At 42.5% G+C, this 22,955-nt stretch overlaps 1 protein-coding gene across 4 annotated transcripts in view; it reads right to left on the bottom strand.

Annotated features, from left to right (window-relative positions):
- The window catches only part of LOC144686429 (islet cell autoantigen 1-like protein), a 129,774-nt gene that overhangs the window by 36,397 nt on the left and 70,422 nt on the right, over nucleotides 1-22,955 (bottom strand). For all 4 annotated transcript variants that reach the window (XM_078551625.1, XM_078551626.1, XM_078551628.1 and 1 more), the window contains 3 exons: nucleotides 19,003-19,128; nucleotides 10,172-10,270; nucleotides 6,704-6,795 (listed from right to left, as the gene is read on the bottom strand). In XM_078551625.1, coding sequence (XP_078407751.1) covers nucleotides 6,704-6,795; nucleotides 10,172-10,270; nucleotides 19,003-19,128 — 317 coding nt within the window. The remainder of the gene's footprint in view (nucleotides 1-6,703; nucleotides 6,796-10,171; nucleotides 10,271-19,002; nucleotides 19,129-22,955) is intronic.

The raw sequence follows: 22,955 nt of genomic DNA on the forward strand, positions 1-22,955 counted from the left end.
TGGACATGGACTGCTTCAGTATCTGAAGGTAGGTGCTGAACATTGTGTAATCATCAGCGAGCACCCGCACTTCTGACCTTATGATGGAAGGAAGGTCATTGATGAAGCAGCTGAAGATGGTTGGGCCTAGGACACAACACTGAGGAACTCCTGGAACTGAGATGATTGACCTCTAACAACCAAAACCATATGTCTCAAAGACTGGTGGATTGTATCAAACAGCATGTCCCTTCCACTGTTCGCAACGGGTAAGGTACAGACCTTACCTGCAAAACTCAAAACACAGGGTCCAACATTAGATGTGATTACACAACTGGGCATTTGCTACATAATCCTCAGTGTGCTAAAAATTACGCTGACAGCCAATTTAAGTTGGCCTCGCAGTGTGGCACATTTGCGTGTCCCAGAAGCTACATATATTAATTCTAAAGAGAGGATCCACTATTCGTGTTTAACTAAAGTACTTAGGGAAAGCATCAAACTTAAAGAAAAAGTATATAACTGCACTAAGATGAGTGGCAAGTCAGATGATTGGTCAGAATATAGAGAACAGCAGAGAATAGCTAAAAGGTTAATCAGAAGAAAGAAATTAGGGTATGAGAGGAAGCTAGCTGGAAATGTAAAAACATATAGCAAGAGCTTCTTTGGGTATTTTAACAGGAAATGAGTAGGTAAAGTGAATGTTGGTCCTCTGGAGTGTGAGAATGGGGAGTTAATAGATAACGTGGAAATGGCAGATGAAATGCACAAATATTTTGCTCCGTCTTCACTGTAGAGAATACAAAAGATATTCCAGTAATAGCTGTAAATCGGGAGGTGGAGGGGAGACCAGAACTTGGTGAACTTACAATCACTAGGGAAACAGTACTGAGCAAATTGATGGAGCCGCAGACTGACAAGGCTCCGGGTCCAGACGGACTTCATCCTAGGGTCTTAAAAGAGGTGGCTAATGAATTAGTAGATGCATTGGTGTTAATTTTCCAAAATTCCCTAGATTCTGGAAAGGTTCCATCTGACTGGAAAGAAGCAATTATAAACCCTCTATTCAAGAAGGGAAGGAGGTAGAAAACAGGAAACTATAGGCCAGTTAGCTTGATGTGTCGTGGGGATGTACAATCATTAGAGTCGATCATTAAAGTGGTATAGCTGGGTAACTGGGAAGAGTCCGCATGGTTTTATGTAAGGGAAATCATGTTTAACCAATTTATTAGAGTTCTCTGAAAGAGTAACACGCGCAGTGGATAGAGGGTAGCCTGTAGACATACTGTACTTGGATTTCCAGAAAGCATTTGATAAGGTGCCACATCAAAGGTTGTTGGGGAAAGTAAAAGCTCAATGTAGGGGATAACATATTAGCCATATTAGGATAAAATTAGGATAACATATTAGGATAAAAGATTGGCTGGTTGGCAGGAAACAGGCAGTATGCATAAATGGGTCTTTGTCTGATTGGCAGGATGTGACAAGTGGAGTCCCACAGGGGTCTCAACTTTTTACAATTGACATCAATGACTTAGATGAGGGGAGTGAAGGCATAGTGGCTAAATTTGCAGACGACACAAAGATAGGTAGTAAAGTATGTTGTGAAGAAGTCATAAGGAGTTTGCAGACAGATATAGATATGTTGCATTACTGGGCAAAAATCTGGCACATGGAGTATAATGTGGGAAGATGTGAAGTTGTTCACTTTGGCAGGAAGAATAAAAAAATCAGAGTATTACTTAAACGGAGAACGACTGCAGAATTCCGAGGCGCAGAGGGATCAATGTTTTCTCGTTCATGTGTCACAAAAAGTTAGTATGCAAGCACAGCATGTAATCAAGAAGGCTAATGGAATGCTATCCTTTATTACGAGGGGAATTGAACATAAAAGGGAAGATGGTATGCTTCAGTTATACAGGGCGTAGGTGAGACCGCATCTCGAATACTGTATGCAGTTTTGGTCTCCTTATTTAAGGAAGGATGTAAATATGTTGGAGGGAGTTCAGAGGAGGTTTACTGGATTGATACTTGGAATGTGCGGGTTGTCTTATGAGGATAGGTTGGACAGGGTGGGCTTGTTTCCACTGGAGTTTAGAAGACTAAGGGGTAACTTGATTGAAATATATAAGATTCTGAACGGTCTTGACAAGGTGGATAGGGAATGGATATTTCCTCTTGTGGGTGAGTCCAGAGCTAGGGGGCACTGTTTTAAAATTAGGGGTTGCCCTTTTAGAAAAGAGACGAGGAGAAATTTTTTCTCAAGAGGGTTGTGCGACTTTGGAACACTCTGCCTCAGAAGGCAGTGGAGGTGGGGGTCACTGAATATTTTTAAGGCAGGGATAGATAGATTCTTGTTAGGCAAGGGAATCAAAGGTGATCAGGGGTAGATGTGAATGCGGAACTCGAAACACAAACAGATCAGCCATGGTCTTATTGAACGGTGGAGCAGGCTCGAGGGGCCAATTGACCTACTTCTGCTTCTATTTCGTATGTTTGTAATACACAGGGCCTTCTTTGGAGACAGAAAGAACATGTACACACATTGTACCTGTTTCAGCGAAACAAAATGAGTGACAGCCTTCGCTGGTTCATTCCCCAGCAATGTCTTGATCAATCAGAGTCAAGCTGCCTGGTTTAAATTTCAAACAATGCTTGGAGTTAATTGTCAGTCACCACCAACTGGTGCATTCTCCACGGCAATGCCTCTACCAATTCAGAGTCCACTTGCCAACCAATCACTCTCTTCTCATACAGTATAAATTTATTGCTTCCACTGACATTGGCATTTCCCTGTGAATTGTCTTAATGAGTGCAAGGCAAAAAGTTTCAACAAAAAACCTTTTTTTTAAGCGATATTCAAGTTCTGTACTACCAAATAGATAAGGATTTATGTTTGTAGTGAGAATTGTGTATAAGCCTCCTAGTAGCAGTTGTGAAGTCAAAGAATGTATTAATGCAGAGATTAGATTTACAACATATCTAATTTAGTATGTAGTAAAGGCAGAGTGGTTTTAATGGGGGATTTTAACTTCCATATAGACTGGGGTAAGAGTCAAGCTCCAGTCTGAAAGGTAGTGAATTTCTTGAATGTATTCAGGGCAATTTTCTGCAGTAATATGTGCTAGAACCAACAAGGGGGTTGCAGATCATATTAAATTTAATGAGCAACGAGCCAAGTTTAGTTAACAGCCTAATGGCATGTGAACATTTAATAGTGACCATGTGGTTTCAGTTCAATGTTTTGTTTGAAAGGGAGAAACATGGAACATCTACTAAGATTCTAGATTTAGATAAGGCTGACTTCAACGGGATGAAAGAGACTGTCCATAGGAAATTGGAAAGTTTATTAAATCTTTTAATAAGTCAAATAAAAGAAGATCAATGGCCAGTTATACCCCTAAGGGGCAAATAGCCTTGGACAAATAAAAAGGAAAGGGATAACATAAAACTAAAAGAAATGACATACAAAATGCAAAAAATAGCATAGATCCTGGTGAATGGGAGAGATACAAAGAACAAAAAATAGTTACAATACTTTTGGTAAGAGCCTCAAAAAGGATGTTTGAAAAGAAATCTGTAAAGGATATCAAAATCAAGAGAGAGGTCTTTTAAAATTACACCAGGAAAATGTGAGTGATTAAAAACAATGTGGGCCCCTTAAAAATTGACAATGAGAATATCATAAATGAAATTAAAAGAAATGGCAGACATGCTAAATAATTACTTTGCATCCCAAGGAAGGATTCACCTAAGCAAGTAATAGCACTGAAGAGTGACAAATCTCTAACACCAGATGGTTTTCATCCCAGTGTTTTCAAGGAAATAGGTGAGAAAATTGCAGATGTTCCAACTATAATCTTTCAAAGTTCTTTTGATTCAGGGCCCATTGCTTTAGGTTGGGAAATTGCACATATCACTCTGCTATTTGCAAAAGGGGAGAGATGGAAACCAGTTAATCTATCATCTGTTGTTTGGGAATTACTAGAGTTTATAGTTAAGGATGGAGTTACTGAAATTTTTCCACTGATCATAGAAAGCCGGGTTTGTAAAAGGTAGGTCATGCCTGATGAACTTGACTGAATTTTTCGAAGATGTGACTAAAGTAGCAGATCGAAGAATGTCTATGTTATTTATATGGGCTTCCAGAAAGTATTTGATAAAGTCCCTTTTAAGAGGCCGTTAGCTAAGGTTGAAGCTCATGGAATTAAAGGCAACTGGTTAGGAAGCTAGCTGAGCAGAAGGGAACAGAAAGTAGGGTTAATAGACAAATATTCTAACTGACAGGATGTGATTAGTGATGTCCCACAAGGATTAGTGTTGGGGCATTAATTTCCAGCAAGTTCTCACTTAAAGTTATAGTTGCGTTCCTGAAAATTGCAACTGTATGTGAAACAACTTGAAGCAAATCAGATTTTCCTATTACAACCAATGTAAAAGTTGTAGTTAGGTTTTGTAGACCCTTTGTCATCAGCAAAAACACGTGAAAACTTATGTACCCTGTAGGCTTAAGTATTTCACATTGGTAAATTGAAATAACTTTTAAAGTAAAATAAATTAAAAAATATAAAATAAATATGTCAACTCTTTCTACCTGCTGCCTCTCCGGCTCACTACGTCTCCTGGTCGTGGACTCTCCATTTTGCCACACACCCTGTTCCCTGACCCTTCCTCTTGCCGCCGCTCCCAAACCCTCCTGGTCCCTGCCAATCCTGCTGGCCAAACCTCCCACTCACCACACATCCTGCTCCCTCACCTTCCCTCTCACTGAGCCTCCAACTCTGAGCCTCCCTCTCCTGAACCTTCGTTGTGAGCAATGGCTCTGGGGATGAGCAGTGAGAGGCAGAAAGCGCAGCTCTGACTTGCAGAAGGTAAGTTGTGAGCTGGAGAGGTAGTAAGAGAGGATCAGTGAGAGAAAGGGCCGTGGGGAAGGTCAGGGAGCAGGAGAGGCCGTGGGCTGGCGGGTTGGTATTGACTGGGAGGGCCAGGGAATGGGACAGACCATGAGCCAGAGAGTCGGCAGCGACAAAGAGGGAGAAGGAGGGTCAGGCAGCAGGAGAGGCCTGAGCTGGAGGGTCGATGAGAGGGAGGGTCGATGAGAGGGAGCAGGAGGGTCAGGGGGCAGGCCTGAGCTGGAGGGTCGGTGAGAGGGCGGGTCAGCAAGCGGGAGAGGCCATGGGCCAGAAGGGTGACAAGAGGGTGGGTCATCGAGAATGAGGGTCAGCGAGATAGAGACTGCTCCAAAATGACATCAATCAGGTCATACAACCCTACATCAGACCCAGCACAAAACAACTTTAAAACGAAACTCCCAGTGCTAAAACGCAAATATGAGCCCCATTAACTGACCAATGTTGAAACAGAATGACTTAAAATAGGGACTTACTGTATACACTATTTATTAACAACTTACATGATTGGATAGAGATCCAAATTTGCTGCTGACACAAAGATAAGCGGCATTGCAAAACATGTAGATGGAAACATAAAATTACAAAGAGATATTAGAATGCGCCAAATGGATTTCAATGTAGGCATGTGTGTGATCGTCCACTTTGGATTTAAAAAGGATAGAGTACTTCCCAAATAGTGAAAAGCTGGAAACAGTGGAAGTCCAAAGAGATTTAGAGGACCACGTACATAAATCATTAAAATGTCACGGACAGGTACAAAAACATAATTAAAAAGGCCAATGGAATGCTAGCCTTCATAGCTACAGAAAAAGATACAAGAGATTAGAAGGCATGCTTCAGTTATACAAAGCCCTGGTAAGCACATGTACTCCTGCATTCATTTCTGGACACACCTTAGGAAGAATATACTGGTCTTGGAAGGAGTGCAGTGTAAATTTACTAGATGATATCTGGACTCCAAGGGTTAAATTTCCAAGACAAACTATTCCCTGGAATTTAGAAGATTAAAGGGCAATTTGTCTTGAAATTAGCGTCAAGTATTTCAGGAGTGAAGTTAGGAAACACTTCTACACACAAAGGCACCCGCAAATGGCACTCAATGCTAAGTCAATTATTAATTTTAAAGCTGAGATTGACAAATTTCTGTTAACCAAGGATAAAAAGGATATGGGACAAAGGCGAGTGTACCTAGTTAGGTCATAGATCAGCCGTATCTCATTGAATGGCAGAACAGGTTCAAGGAGCTAAATTGACTTGAGCTTCAGACAGAGAGGCAAAAGTGCCATCATTGAGCCACAGCTGACATCTACGATGAACCTCAGTCAATCCTGCTTGTCATTTCAGACCACTTATCAGAAATTTGCGATTTGGAAATCATATGTAAGCTCCCTTTCCAATTTATTCCAATATTTACAGATGTGAGGAAATTCTTCCACATGATCGATAGAATTGTCATCCCCAGCTCTCAAGTCAATTTCAGCTGATCTCAGGCAGACAATTAAGGAAGGCTGTAAGTGAAAACCTCTGGAAGAATTTTTCTTGCAGCACTGGAAATTGGAGTAAAGTGATGACTGAGCTCATCCTACAATATACTGCACACGTGCCCTTCAGACAGACACGTTTTATAGCAACATCTGTATATTACCCAGGCTTATTTCCTAAACTGCCTGAAACCTGCTCCAAGAAAGGCATAAAGTGAGTGCCCAACAAGTGAGCGCCCAACAAGTGAGCAATGCAGTTGCTGCCTAGTGAGGTACAGTTATATCCTTCTATCTTCCCCCCTGTTTGTGATTACAGGAATCTTAACTTACTTGTCTATGTCATCAGTTATGCACTCCTTCTCTTTCTCCTTACTCTGGTTAAGCTCCTCCTCAGTCAGATGATTAAATGGGTCCTGCAAGCTCTGTATGTTTAAAAAGAATAAACCAAAACATTTAAAGTCTGAAAAGCGACCCTGTAAACGACAACCAGACACTGTTTGATTATTCCTGGGTTTAATATTGCAAGGGGGAATGGGTTGTACATTTTATTGAGTATTGGAGTATGAAGTGGCGGCAATTTGTTTGAACAATCTCACTAGCAAACTACAAATGAACAACTTCGGGTCCAGCTTTAGTCAGCCCTGACTGATATTAATGTTAATTAATGGTATTGTTGTCATGTCTGCCCTCTCCTCTCTCAAATAGATTTAAAAGATCCCATGGCACCATTTGAAGAGATGCAGGGAGTTCTCCCCAGTGTCCTGTTCAATATTCATTCCTCAACAAAAACAGATCCATGGGTTATTTATCTCACCGTTGTTTGTGGTGTATAAATTGGCTGCCACATTTCCTGACATTTGGGATGTCTCAGGAACATTACAGGTAGTATGTAAAAATGCAAGTTCTTCCCATCTTCCAGCAGGTCATTGCCTCAGTGTACTGACTGCAGAAAATCCTTGACCAACAGCACTGAATGCAGTGTAAAGTGAAATCTCTGCTTGCAACACAAGTCTAGTTGATCACTTGTCCATGAATGAGTTCTGACTATCCATTATTATTCTATTTATATATAAATAAACATCGAACACCTCGCTGGTCTCCATGTGGCCAGGATGCCAGGCAAGTGGTCTGCTTCCAGCTCTTTGATAAGCTGCTCTATTGGTGACTAGAAGTTACCAGTGTGACCTGGAAAAGATCTGCTCCCTTTTTAAAGAAAACAGTGGTGACACCAGAAAAGCAAACTGTTGGCAGTGTATTCCTTTCGCGATGTTTTGAGATGTTGAAAGGTATTATATAAAGTGCTTTCTTTTAAGAGTCAGTAACAGTTCAAGACAAAATGGCGGCTGACAAACTAACAAGAACTTGCCTTTATATAGCCCCCTTTAACATAGTAAAATGTCTCAAGGTGCTTCACATGCACGTAATCAGGCAAAATGTGACACTATGTCTTCTGGTGGCTGGTGGGATTGCAGTCACATTCACACAAATGGATGGCATTGTACCTGGTTTGATTTTCCATGTGCACTAAGACTGAGGGCTCAAACTATATCAGAAGGCCCACAATCCCATTTATCACTGACCACCTAGTATACTTGAATATAGCTGAAAAGAGAGACATTACCAAAGCTTTTTCACTTGCACTCATTAGGACAAATGCAAGAATGCGAAATTTTAAATGATCACAACAATTTATACTGCAGTATAAATTTGGCAAGTTGTCTTTGATAGGCTGAGCATTGCCATGGAGAAAGCAAGAGGCAACTATAGGTTCCCCATGCTTCTAGGTAATTCGAAAAAGGTGCAAGGCTTGAACATATTCAGATGACATAAAGCTGGGTGGGAGGGTGAGCTGTGAGGAGGATGCAGAGATGCTTCAGTGTGATTTGGACATGCAAATGCATAGCAGATGCAGTATAATGTGGATAAATGTGAGGTTATCCACTTTGGTAGCAAAAACAGGAAGGCAGATTATTATCTGAATGGCTATCAATTGAGAGAGGGGAATGTGCGATGAGACCTGAGTGTCCTCGTACACCAGTCACTGAAGGTAAGCATGCAGGTGCAGCAGGCGGTAAAGTAGGCAAATGGTATGTTGGCCTTCATACCAAGAGGATTCGAGTACAAGAACAGGGATGTCTTGCTCCAATTATACAGGGCCTTGGTGAGAACACACCTGGAATATTGTGTGCAGTTTTGGTCTCCTTAACTGAGGAAGGATGTACTTGCTATAGACAGAGTGCAGCGAAGGTTTACTTGACTGATTCCTGGGATGGCAGGACTGACATATGAGGAGAGATTGAGTCGGTTAGGATTATATTCGCTGGAGTTCAGAAGAATGAGGGGGGATCTCATAGAAACCTATAAAATTCTAACAGGACTAGACAGGGTAGATGCAGGAAGGGTGTTCCCGATGGTGGGGGAGTCCAGAACCAGGGGTCACAGTCTGAGGATACAAGATAGACCATTTAGGACTGAGATGAAGAGAAATTTCTTCACCCAGAGTGTGGTGAGCCTGTGGAATTTGCTACCACAGAAAGTAGTTGAGGCCAAAACATTGTATGTTTTCAAGAAGGAGTTGGATATAGCTCTTGGGGCGAAAGGGATCAAAGGATATGGGGAGAAAGCGGGAGCAGGCTATTTAGTTGGATGATCAACCATGATCATAATGAATGGCGGAGCAGGCTCGAAGGGCCGAATGGCCTACTCCTGCTCCCATTTTCTATGTTTCTACATTCCTTTTATTTGCAGAGAACGGGTCCCTGCATATGAATGCATGCCTCTTCTAGCAAGTGTAAATGAGCCACATTACGAGCTCGATTGATCATCTTAAATTGGTTGTTAGCGTAGCTATCAGCACGCTCAGGATTATTCACCAGGTGTCCAACTGCTGAATCACATGTAACAATACACATCTTATTTTGGATTTTGCAAATGTGGGCTTGTTCCTCTGGCTGTTCATGATGAGTGACTGTTCCTAATGTACTGTATGAGCAAAGCCTATTAATCCAATGCTGCTCACGATCTGTCACAAGGGACTCAAGCATTGCGATATTTGTGATGCTTGCTCATTTTAATGATAAAGGTGTACAACCATTGCAAGCCACTCTACACAGATATGCACATCTGTAAGATGGAGCCACAAATCATGTGTCCATGATGCTACCTAAAGGTAGCCTGTAGTTTGTAGAGACGACACCAGGGAAATACTTCTGATTGAATAAATTACAGAACATAGATATAATCATAGAATAATATAGCATAGAAGGCAGCCATTCAGCCCATCGTCCCTGTGTCAGCTCTTAGAAAGAGCTATCCTATTAAGTCTCACTCCCCTGCTCTTTTCCCACGGCACCAGAAACTTTTCCTGTTCAAGTTTATCCAAGTCCTTTCCAAAAGTTATTTTGAATGTGCTTCCACCATCCTTTCAGGCAGTGCATGCCAGCTCATAGCTTGTTGCCTAAATAAAGTCAGCTTGCCTCTGATGAAGTAATGAGAACGCATCAAGGTGTTCCGATGCTGCCCTGGAGGCTCGATGGAGGCAATGGACAGGAAGGCAGGTGTCTTCAATCCACACTGAGCTTAAAGCTCTCCCAGGCATCAACCAGTGTGCTAAATTCCCATGAGAATATCAATTGTAATCTCAATTCTTTAGTGCAGTATTAACTCTGTTGTTTTGATAGGTCAGAGAGAAAACTTGTGGGACCATTTCTCAGGAGAAGAAACAGAGGGAATTTGTGGGGAAACAGACTCAGTAGGCTGAAGGGCCTCTTTTTGCTTTATGCTTTCTTTTGGTCTTACCTTCAGTGTGGTAAATTTGTATGGCTGATGGCCCTTGAAACTCTCGTGAATCTGAGACATCATGTGGGCAGTCCTCTCCCAGAAGTGAAGCAGTGTATTCTAGTGGAAGAAAAAAAAAACACATCATTTCTAAGCAGAAAATAGATAAGGAGGCCAAATGAAATTAAGAAGGAAAGGTGACATGATGGCAGTGCACTGAGTGGCAGGGCACAGTATTGAGCCTGACTAGGCAAGCTCCTATTCTCAAACATGCCATTGGGGAACACATTGAAAGAGGTGCAATGCTTCTGAATGGACAGTAATAGCAAGACAGGTGAGGCCGGGGTGGAGGAAAAATGAGAGAAACGCCTCAGCCCATTCTCGAGTACTAACGAGTAGGATTATCAACAGTGGCATTGACAAATAGACTGATTTCCCTCCAACTCAAGCAGGAAATGGAGCAATGCCTAGGGAAGGAGAGGAGGAGAAAGTACTTTTAACTTTTTGGAACAAAAATTAATAAATAAAATATATTTGAACAATTTTTGATACACAGCTCAGTTAAGTTGTGACTCAATAATTTGCAGATAGGGATACATTCATGAAGTGGGTTAAAGGAAATCCCACTATTTTGGTTTCAGAATTTGAATTCAATTTGGAAAAAGGACAACAACTGGAAATAAAAAAAAGGCTTGCGTCAGTAAAAGTCCTTTTGAAATGAAGCCTGCTATCCTCATCCAAACTGGACTATGTAGAATCATAGGAAGTCAAAACACAGAAGGAGGCCTTTCACCCTTCATTCCCATGCTGGCTCTTTGTACTGCTCAATCCCATACCCTTGCTCTTTGCCTGTAATCCTGTAAGTTTCTTCTTCAGAAAATCTGTCCAACTCCCTTGTAAAATTGTTTATGGAATCAGCTTCCACCACCTTTTCAGGGAGTTGCAGATCCCAGTAACACTGAGGAAAAAAATTTCTACTCATCTCCCCTCTAGATCTTTTGCTGAAGTTTTTAAGTCCATGACCTTTGGCTCACTCGTCGGAGGGAATAATTTTTCTCTATCTGCTCTATCAAAACCTCTCATCATCTTGAATATCTCTATTTGGTCACTTCTTAGCTGGAGTATTGCAGACAATACTAAAGGTTAAAGCCTAACCAATGACTTATAAAATTTAGCATGAGCTCTTTGCTTTTGCATTCTATGCCTCTATTTATAAAGCCAATTAACTTGTATGCTTTTTTAATGACATCAACTTGCCATGCCACCTTTAAGAATTTGCCTATAAGGACCAAGATCTCTCTGCTCATTTACGCTTTTCAAAATGTTATTAAAGTATATTGTTTTTCTATATTAATCTTCCCAAAATATATCATTTCACACTTTTCTGCATTGAAATCCATCTGCCCACTTCATCATTCTGTCTGTCATCCTGTCATCTTCATCATTATCTACTACATTACTAAGTTTCATATCACCTGCAAACTTTCAAAGGTTACGGGGAGAAGGCGGGAGAATGGGGCTGAGAAACTTATCAGCCATGACTGAATGGCGGAGCAGACTCGATGGGCCGAATGGCCTAATTTCTGCTCCTATGTCTTATGGTCTTTATAATGCTGAGTCTAGATCGTTTACAAAAATTAAATTAAAGAGAATGGAGAACTACAGGCCTGTTAGTTTGACGTCCGTAGTAGGGGAAATTTTAGTATCTATTATTAAGGATGTGATAACTGGACATTTAGAAAGGAATGGTAAAATTGGGCAGGGTCAGCATGGATTTATGAAAGGTAAATCATTTTTGACAAACTTGTTGGGCTTTTTTGAGGATGTTACTTGTAGCATAGATGAAGGAGAGCCAGTGGGTGTAGCGTATTTGTATTTTCAGAAGGCTTTTGATAAGGTTCCACACAGGAGGTTGGTAAATAAAATTAGAGTGCATGGGTTTGTGGGAAACATACTAATTTGGATTGAGAATTGGTTATCAGACAGAAAGCAGAGTAGAAATAAAGAGATCATTCTCAGGATGGCAGGATGTTACTAGTGGGGTGCTGCAAGGATCAGTGCTATATCCATGGCTGTTCACAATCTATATAAATGATTTGGATGTGGGGACCAATTGCAATATTTCCAAATTTGTAACACGAATAAGTGTGAAGCTATTCACTTTGGTAGAAAAAACAAGGAGGCAGAGTATTTCTTAAATAATGAGAAGTTGGGAAGTGTGGGTGTCCAAAGGGACCTGGGTGTCCTTGTTCAAGAGTCACTAAAAGCTAGCATGCAGGTACAGCAAGCAATTAGGAATGCAAATGGTATGTTGGCCTTGATCACGAGGGGATCTGAATACAGGAGTAAAGATGTTTTGCTGCAGTTATACAGAGCCGTGGTGACACCTCACCTGGAATATTGTGCACAGTTTTGGTCCCCTTATCCAAGGAAGGATACACTTGCCATAGAAGGACTTCAATGGAGGTTCACCAGATTAATCCCTGGGATGCCGGGATTGTCTTTTGAGGAGAGATCGAGGAGACCGGGTCTGTATTCCCTAGAGTTTTGAAGAATGAGGGGTGACCTCATTGAAACTTACAAAATTCTTACAGGGCTTGACAGAGTAGTTGCAGATGTTTCCCCTGGCTGGTGCGTCTAAAACCAGAGGACATAATCTCAGGATAAGGAGTAGGTCATTTAAGACAGAGATAAGGAGGAATTTCTTCACTCAGAGAGTGGTGAATCTTTGGAATTCTCTACCTCAGAGGGCTGTGGAAGCTCAATCATTGAGCATGTTCAAGACAGAAATCTATAGATTTCTGGAGACCGATGACATCAAGGGGTGTGGAGATAGTGTGGGAAAGTGGCACTGAGGTAGATGATCAGCGGTGATCAAATTGAATGGTGGAGCATTCGCAACTGGCCAAATGGCTGATTCCTGTTGCTATGCTCCTAACTGATCCTTGGAGAACACCACTGCAAACTACTTCCCAGTCTGAAGAACATCCATCAGATCCCTCTGCCTCCTATCTTTGAGCCAATTCTGTATTTAATCACCACCAAACACATCTTCCCTTCACCCGCCCCGTCGAAATTCCACAGGGACCGTTCCCTCCGGGACACCCTGGTCCACTCCTCCATCACCCCCAACACCTCATCTCCTCCCACGGCACCTTCCCATGCAATTGCAGAAGGTGCAATGCCTTTTACTTCCCCACCTCCTCACTGTCCAAGGGTCCAAACACTCCTTTCAAGTGAAGCAACGCTTCACTTACACTTCCCTCAACTTAGTCTACTGCATTCGCTGCTCCCAATGTGGTCTCCTCTACATTGGAGAGACCAAACGCAGACTGAGTGACCACTTTGCGGAACACCTTCGGTCTGTCCGCAAGCATGACCCAGACCTTCCTGTCGCTTGCCATTTCAACACACCATTCTGCTCTCATGCCCACATGTCCGTCCTAGGCCTGCTGCATTGTTCAAGTGAAGCTCAACGCAAACTGGAGGAACAGCACCTCATCTTCTGATTAGGCACTTTACAGCCTTCCGGACTTAACATTGAGTTCAACAACTTCAGGACATGAGCTCTCTCCTCCATCCTCAATCCTTTTTGATCCCCTTTTTCAAATATTTATTTTTTAAATTTTATGTATACACAATTTTTTCCCCCACCTATTTCTATTATTATTTTTAAACTTTATTTCCATCCCTTGTTGTATCTCCACCTTTTAGCCTATTTCGATCCCTTCCCCCCACCCCACCCCCACTAGGGCCATCTGTCACTGGCTCATCCTGCTTTCCACTCTTAATGTTTCCATTAGCACCTCCTTTAGCCAGTATCACCACCATCAACACCCTTTTGACCTTTTGTTTATGACATCTTTTGCAATCTCTCCTGTGCCTCCATCTATCACTGGCCTTCTATCCAGCTTCATCTGTCCAACCCCACTTAAACAGTATATATTTCACCACATTTCTACTTCTCTTTTGTTCTGAAGAGTTGTCTGGACTCGAAACATTAACTGTCTTTCTCTCCACAGATGCTGTCAGACCTGCTGAGCTTTTCCAGCAGTTTTTGTTTTTGTTTCAGATTTCCAGCATCCACAGTATTTCGCTTTTATCTGTATTTATACTGCCACTTTGCCCTTAATTCCATTGACGTCCAACTTCTTAAAAAGTTTCCTGTGTGACACTTTGCCAAATGCTTTCCAAAAGTCCACACACATATCTTGGATCATATCTTGGATCAACCTTCTCTGCTACCTCATCAAGGAATTTAGTCAAGTTAATCAGACATGAAATAAAAACAGAAAATGCTAGGAAAGCTTAGCGGGTCTGGCAGCATCTGTGGAGAGAGAAACAGAGTTAACATTTCAAGTCCAATATGACTCTTCTTCGGAGCGTTGATGTAACATTTGCAAAACTCCAGTCCTCCAGCACCACTCCTGCATCTAATGAGGGTTGAAAGTTGTGAACAATGCCTCTGCTATTTCTATCTTTGCTTCTTTGAGCAACCCAGAATGCATTCCATCTGGGCCAGGTAACTTAACAACTTTCAGTAATGCTAACCTTGTCAATATATCCTCTTTATAGAAACAAGGAGGAGTAGGCCATTCAGCCCTTCGAGCCTGCTCCGCCATTCATTATGATCATGGCTGATCATCCAACTTAATAGCCTGCTCCTGCTTTCTCCCCATACCCTTTGATCCCTTTCGTCCCAAGAGCTATATCTAACTCCTTCTTGAAAGCATACAATGTTTTGGTCTCAACTACTTTCTGTGGTAACAAATTCCACAGGCTCACCACTCGCTGGGTGAAGAAATTTCTCCACATCTCAGTCCTAAATGGTCTATCCCATATCCTCAGACTGTGACCCCTGGTTCTGGACTCCCCCACCATCGGGAACATCTTTCCTGCATCTACCTTGTCTAGTCCTGCTAGAATTTTATAGGTTTCTATGAGATCCCCCCTCATTCTTCTGAACTCCAGCGAATATAATCCTAATCGACTCAATCTCTCCTCATATGTCAGTCCCGCCATCCCAGGAATCAGTCAAGTAAACCTTAGCTGCACTCCCTCTATAGCAAGTACATCCTTCCTCAGATAAGGAGACCAAAACTGCACACAATATTCCAGGTGTGGTCTCACCAAGGCCCTGTACAATTGCAGGAATCCCTGTTCCTGTACTCGAATCCTATTGGTATGAAGGCCAACATATCACTTGCCTTCTTTACTGCTTGCTGCACCTGGCATGCTTACCTTCAGCAACTGGTGTACAAGGAGACCCAGGTCTCATTGCACATTCCCCTCTCTCAATTGATAGCCATTCAGATAATAATCTGCCTTCCTGTTTTTGCTACCAAAATGGATTTATCCACATCTGCCATGCATTTGCCCACTCACTCAGCTTGTCCAAATCACACTGAAGTATCTCTGCATCCTCCTCACACCTCACCCTCCCACCAGCTTTGTGTCATCTGCAAATTTGGAGATATTACATTTAATTCCCTCATCTAAATCATTAATATATATTGTGAATAACTGGGGTCTCAGCACCGATCCCTGCGGTACCCCACTAGTCACTGCCTGCCACTCTTTGTTTCCTGTCTGCCAACCAGTTTTCTATCCATCTCAATACATTACCCCCAATCCCACGCGCTTTAATTTTACACGCCAATCTCTTATCTGGGACTTTGTCGAAAGCCTTCTGAAAGTCCAAATAAACCACATCCACTGGTTCCCCCTCATCAACTCTACTAGTTACATCCTCGAAAAATTCCAGTAGATTTGTCAAGCATGATTTCCCTTTCATAAATCCATGCTGACTCTGTCCGATTCCACATGCTCAGCTATTATAGTCTTTTATAATGGACTCGAGAATTTTCCCCACTACTGACATCAGGCTGACTGGTCTATAATTCCCTGTTTTCTGTCTGCCTCCCTTTTTAAATAGTGGGGTTACTTACATTAGCTACCCTCCAATCTGTAGGAACTGTTCCAGAGTCTACAGAATCTCAGAAGATGACCACCAATGCATCCACTATTTCTAGGGCCACTTCCTTAAGTACTCTGGGGTGTAGATTATCAGGCCCTGTGGATTTATCGGCCTTCAATCCCATCAATTTCCCCATCACCATTTCCCTACTAATACTGATTTCTTTCAGTTCCTCCCTCCCACTAAACCCTGTGTTCCCCAACATTTCTGGTATGTTATTTCTGTCCTCATTCGTGAAGACAGAACCAAAGTATGTATTTAGTTGGTTAGCCATTTTTTTGTTCCCCATTATAATTTCCCCTGTTTCTGACTGTAAGGGACCTATATTTATCTTCACCAATCTTTTTCTCTTCACATACCTATAAAAACTTTTACAGTCAGTTTTTATGTTCCCTGCAAGCTTACTCTCATACTCTATTTTCCCCTTCTTAATCAATCTCTTGAGTCCTCCTTTGCTGAATTCTAAACTGCTCCCAATCCTCAGGTCTGTTGTTTTTTCTGGCCAATTTGTATGCCTCTTCCTTGCATCTAATACTATCTCTAATTTCCCTTGTAAGTCATGGTTTGGCCACCTTTTTCTGTTTTACTTTTGCGCCAGACAGGAATAAACAATTGTTGCAGTTCACCCATTCGCTCTTTGAATGTTTGCCATTGCCTATCCACCGTCATCCCTTTAAGTAACGTTTCCCAATCTATCATAGCCAACTCGCGCCTCATACCATTGTAGTTTCCTTTATTAAGATTCAGGACCCAAGTCTCAGAATCAACTACGTCACTCTCCATCTTGATGAAGAATTCTGTCATATTATGGTCACTCATCCCCAAGCGGAGCACAACTAGATTGCCAATCATTCCTTTCTCATTACACAATACCCAGTCGAGGATGGCCTGTTCTCTCATTGGTTCCTCCATGTATTGGTCCAGAAAAACATCCCGTATACACACCAGGAATTCCTCCTCTACAGTATTGTTACTAATTTGATTTGTCCAATCTATAAGCATATTAAAGTCACCCATTATTACAGATGTTCATTTATTGCATGCGTCTCTAACTTCCTGTTTAATGCCATTCCCAACATCACCACTACAGTTTGCGGGTCTATATACAACCCCCACTAACGTGTTTTGCCCCTTAGTGTTTCTCAGCTCGACCCAGACAGATTCCATATTGTCGGAGCTAATATCTTTCCTCACTACTGCGTTAATTTCTTCTTTAACCAGCAATACAAAGCAACCGCCTTTCCCTTTTTGTCTGTCCTTCCTAAATACTGAATACTCCTGGATGTTCATCCTGGTCACCCTGCAGCCATGTCTCCGTAATCCCGACTATATCATACCTATTTACATCTATTTGCGCGGTTAATTCATCCACTTTATTGTGAATGCTCCTCGCGTTAAGGCTCAAAGCCTTCAGGCTCGTCTTTTTAACATTACTTGTCCCGTTCCCACTATTTTTCACTGAGGCCCTGTTTGATTCTCGCCCTTGATTTCTCTGCCTATCACTTTTCTTATTCCCCTTTCTGTCTTTTGTTCTTGCCTTTGATTCCCCTTCCTCTGACTCCTTGCATAGGTTCCCATCCCTCTGCCATATTAGTTTAAACCCTCCCCAACCAATCTAGCAAATGTTCCCCCAGGGACATCAATCCCGGTCTTGCCCAGGTGTAACCCGTCCAGTTTGTATTGGTCCCACCTCCCCCAGAACCGGTCCCAATGCCCCAGGAATCTGAAACCCTCCCCTTCACACCATCTCTTCAGCAACACATTCATCCAATATATCCTGCTATTTCTACTCTGACTGGCATGTGGCACTGGTAGTAATCCTGAGATCACTACCTTTGAGGTCCTACTTTTCAACTTTCTTCCTAACTCCCTATATTCTGCTTTTAGGACCTCATCCCTTTTTTTTTACCTATGTCGTTTGTACCAATGTGCACCACGACCACTGGCTGTTCACCCTCCCCCTTCAGAATGTCTTCTAGCCGCTCTGAGACATCCTTGAGCCTAGCACCAGGGAGGCAACATACCATCCTCGTTTGCGGCCACCTATTCCCCTTACAATTGAATCCCCTATAACTATTGCATTCCCACACTTTTTAGTCCTCCCCTGTGCAGCAGTGCCAACCGCAGTGCAACGAATTTGGCTGTTGCTGCTTTCTCCTGAGAGGCCATTCCCCCCAACAGTATCCAAAGCGGTATATCTGTTTTGCAGGGGAATAGCCACAGGAGGTTATCTATTACCATCCTGTCTACAATTGCTCCCTTCTTCTTGAGTGTAATATTAGGATCATTCGCCTTCTTTGTGAAGATGGAGGTGCTCATTTAATACTTCAGCCATAAACTTTGTCTCTACATGAAGGATTTGCCTTGGGCTCCTTAAAAGGCCCAACTTTTTCCATTGCTAACCTGCTGCACTTTACGCGTATGTTTTAAGATGACTGTTAACTGTTCTATGAAATGGCCTAGCAAGGTGTTCTGCTGTACCATGGCAACTAGAGATGGACAGTAAATGCTGACCTTGCTGGTGATGCAAATTTCCAGAGATGGAACAATATAAAAATGATTGGGCAGCCTGCCAGCTCAAAGCTTCAAGGAGCTACGAAACATTTTTAGGGGTCATGACAGACCCCTTCAAAGAAAACCTCTTCAGTAGGTATTTGTAATTCTTATTAGTTAAGCATCAACTGTGCACCGTGCCAAATGATACCAATTATTTAAAGTGTGATGCTGTCCTCTTAATTGACAATGACGACTCGACATGGAAGGGGGAAAACACTTATCTCCCTGTAGAATGAGCACAGTCCCAAAATGTGCAGATGTCAATATGCTGCTATCTAATACAACTTGTGAGAGATGTTCAGCTCCAAACCCTCATTACCTGGTAAGCAGCAAGTGACTGGGAGAGCAGATTGCAACGGCTGGCTCCGAGTAAGTCCACTTTCTGACAGACATCATTCTTTAATTTGTCAAAGTGAGCTTTGGTATTCCGCACTTGAACCTGGACCTGCATTAAAACATAAAGCATGAACATTGCTCATCCTTAGTGCATTCAATTAAAGAGAATAAAATAAACTCCAGTTTTCTTCTTCAACCAAAACTGAATTTTTCTTGCAATTGAAGCAAGAGTGTTTTTTGCCAATTATTCCCTTCCTCTCTCTCGGGGGCAGGGATTTTGATGGGGAAACGGTTCTATAGGTGTCCAGCACCTTCATCAGAGCAACCATTCATCATGCGCGAGTTCAGTTGGTGAAGAACGGCAGGCCATTCAACCATAAACTGAATCACAGCTGAGCCCAATCCTGTGCTCAACTGCCATCCACACACCTGAGTTTTCCAGCAAGGGTCATGTACAGTAATCAGGAACAGTGTTTCCACCTCCCTGACCCAATCATTAGAGTGGGAGAAATGGGTTTCAATTCTTAGGGACGGGTACCAGTACCAGGGAGAGCGCTGCTCCCTATAGACGGGCTGCACTCAAACTGCACTGACACCAGTGCCCTGGCGAAGATAGTAACTAGGGCTGTAGATAGGGCTTTAAACAAAATAATTGCGTGAGATGTTGTTAGAAGGATCAAGTGATGGGAAAGTTAGAAAGTTGAAGAGGAATGACAAAGCAACTTGCAAATTAGCAAAAAGGATAATGATAATGAGAGCTTGACAACATGGGACAAGCATACAAACATTTAGATTCAGACAGATCTGGCAGCTTAAAACTAGGCACCCGTGAGGAGTTGTGGGCCATCAGTAGCAGCAGAATTATATTAAACCACAATCTGTAACCTCATGGCCTGGCATATCCCTCAATCGACCATTACTATCAAGCCGGGGGATCAACCCTGGTTCAATGAGGGAGTACAGGAGAGCATGTCAGGAGCAGCATCAGATACACCTAAAAGTGAGGTGCCAACTTGGTAAAGCTACAACACAGGATGACATGCATGCCAAACAACAGAGCAGCATGAAATAGACACAGCTAAGTGATTCCACAACCAACGGATCAGATCAAAGGGCTGCAGAGTCCTGCCACATCTGACTGGTGGTGGACCAATAATGAGGAAACCCAGTACATCAGTCATGGCTGAAGCATTTGCAACCATCTTCAACCAAAAGTGTCAAGTGCATGATCCAACTCAGCCTCCTCCTCAGTATCACAGATGCCAGTCTTCAGCCAATTCGATTCACTACACATGAAATCAAGAAATAGATGGGGGCACTGGATATAGTAAAGTTGATGGGCCCTGACAACATTCCGGCAGTAGCACTGAAGACTTGTGCTCCAGAACTAGCCATGCCCCCAGCCAAGCTGTTCTCGTTCAGCTACAATGCTGGATTCTATCTGACAATGTGAAAAAGTGCACAGGGATGTCGTGCACACAAAAAGAAGGGCATATCCAATCTGACCAATTACCACCCCATTAGCCTCCTTTCCATCATCAGCAAAGTGCTGGAAGGGGTCATCAACTGCGCTATCAAGTGGCACTTACTCAACAATAACCTGCTCACTGACGCTCAGTTTGGGCTCCACCAGGGTCACTCAGCTCCTGATCTCATTGTAGCTTTAGTCCAAACATGGACAAAAGAGCTGAACTCAAGAGGGGAGATGAGAGTGATTATCATTGACATTAATGCAACATTTGACCAAATGTTGTATCAAGGAACCCAAGCAAAGCTGAAGTCAATGGAGGTCAGGGGGAAAAATCTCCACTGGTTGGAGTCAGGTCTAGCACAAAGGAAGATGGCTGTAGTGTTTGGAGACCAATCCTCTCAGCCCCAGGACATCACTGCAGGAATTCCTCAAGGTAGTGTCCTAGGCACAATGATTTTCAGCGTTTCAAAGGGTCCATCAAAAAGTCAGAAGTGGGGACGTTCTCTGTTGACTTAACAATGTTCAGTACCATTCATAACTTCTCAGATACTGAAACAGTCTGTGTCTGTATGTAGCAAGATCTGGACAACATTCAGACTTGGGCTGACAAGTGGCAAGTAACATTCGCACCAAATGAGTGCCAGGCAATGACCATCTTCAAGAAGAGAGAATTTAATCACCTCCCCTGACATTCAAGGGCATTACCATTGCTGAATCCCCCCCACTAAAAACATCCTGGGGCTTACCATTGACCAGAAACTGAACTGGATCAGCCATATAAATACTGTGGCTACAAGAGCATTTCAGAGGTTGGAAATTCAGAGGCGAATAACTCACCTCCTGACTCCCCAAAGCCTTTCCACCATCTACAAGTCACAAGTCTGATGGAATACTTTTCCTGTGTCTGGAAGCGTGTGGTTCCAAGGACACAAAAGAAACTCCACAGCATCCAGGACAAGGCAGCTCACTTGATCGGCATCCCATCCGCCACCTTAACATTAAGTTCACCACCACCAAAGCATAGTAGCAGCAGTGTGTAACATATACAAGATGTAATGAAACAACTTGCCAAGGCTTCTTCGACAGCATCTTCCAAATCCACGGCCTCTACCACCTGGAAAGAAAGGGCAGCAGACGCATGGGAACCACCCAACTGCAGGTTCCCCTCCAAGTCACACACCATCTTGACTTGGAGCTATGTTGCTGTGTCTTCATCATACCTGGCTCAAAATCCTAGAAGCCCCTTCCTAAAACACTGTACCTACACCAGGTGGTCTGCAGTAGTTCAAGAAGGTGACTCACCACCATCTTCTCAAGGGCAGTTAGGCTTGTCATCAAATATTCGCCAAGCCAGCAGTGCTCACGTCCCATGGAAGAATAAAAACATACGAGTACACCAGCAAATAGGGTCAGGGTCAGGAAAAATGGTAAAAAGACAGAATTAAAGGCTCGTTGTCCAAATGCAAGCAGCATTTGTAACAAGATAGATGAATTGATAGCGGAAATAGAAATAAATGGGAATGATCTGATAGCCATTACAGAGACAAGGTTGCAAGGTGACCATGGCTGTGAACTGAATATTCAGGTACTTAACACTTTGGAAGGAGGCAGAAAGGAAAAGGTGGTGGGGTAGCACTGCTAATGAAGGATGAGATCAATACAATAGTGAGCAATGATCTTGCTCTGCAGATTAAGTTATAGAATCAGTTTGGGTGGAGATAAGAAATAGCAATGGAAAAAAAATCACCAGCGGGAGTAGTCTAAAGGACCCCTAACAGTAGCTACATTGTAGGACAGAGTCCAAAAATCAAAAGATAATGGGCTTTTATAAGAAGAGTACTGCAATAATCATGGTTGACTTTAATCTTCTTGTAGATTGAAAAAATCAATTTTGCAAAGGTACCCTTGAGGACAAGGTCATAGAGTATATGTGGGACAATTTCTTAGAACACACTGTGGAACCAACCAGGGAACAGGATTTTTAGACCTGGTAACATGTAATGAGACAAGATTAATTAATGATCTCTGAAGTAAACAATCTACTAGGAAAGAGGATCATAGCATGAAAGAATTTTACAGTTTGAGGGAGAGAAACCTGGGTCTGAAACTGGTGCCTTAAACATCAATAAAGGCAATTATAAGGTAGACAGAGTTGGTTAAAGCAACTGGAAAAATAGATTAAAAGGTAAGATGGTAGCTAAACAGTGGTAGACATTTAAGAAGGTACTTCCCAATTCTCCACAAAGATATATTCCACTGAGAAAGAAAGATTTTGAGAAGGACGAACCATCCGTGGCTAAAGATGGTATCAAATTGCAAATAAAAGGCATACAGTGCTGCGAAGATAAGTTTTTAAAATTCATTCACGGGATGTGGGCATTGCTGGCTACACCAGCATTTATTGCCCATCCCTGGTTGCCCTTGAGAAGGTAGTGGTGAGCTGCCTTCTTGAACTGAAGTCCCTG

This window comes from Cetorhinus maximus, chromosome 11, assembly GCF_964194155.1.
Source record: "Cetorhinus maximus chromosome 11, sCetMax3.hap1.1, whole genome shotgun sequence".
Taxonomy (NCBI): Eukaryota; Metazoa; Chordata; class Chondrichthyes; order Lamniformes; family Cetorhinidae; genus Cetorhinus; species Cetorhinus maximus.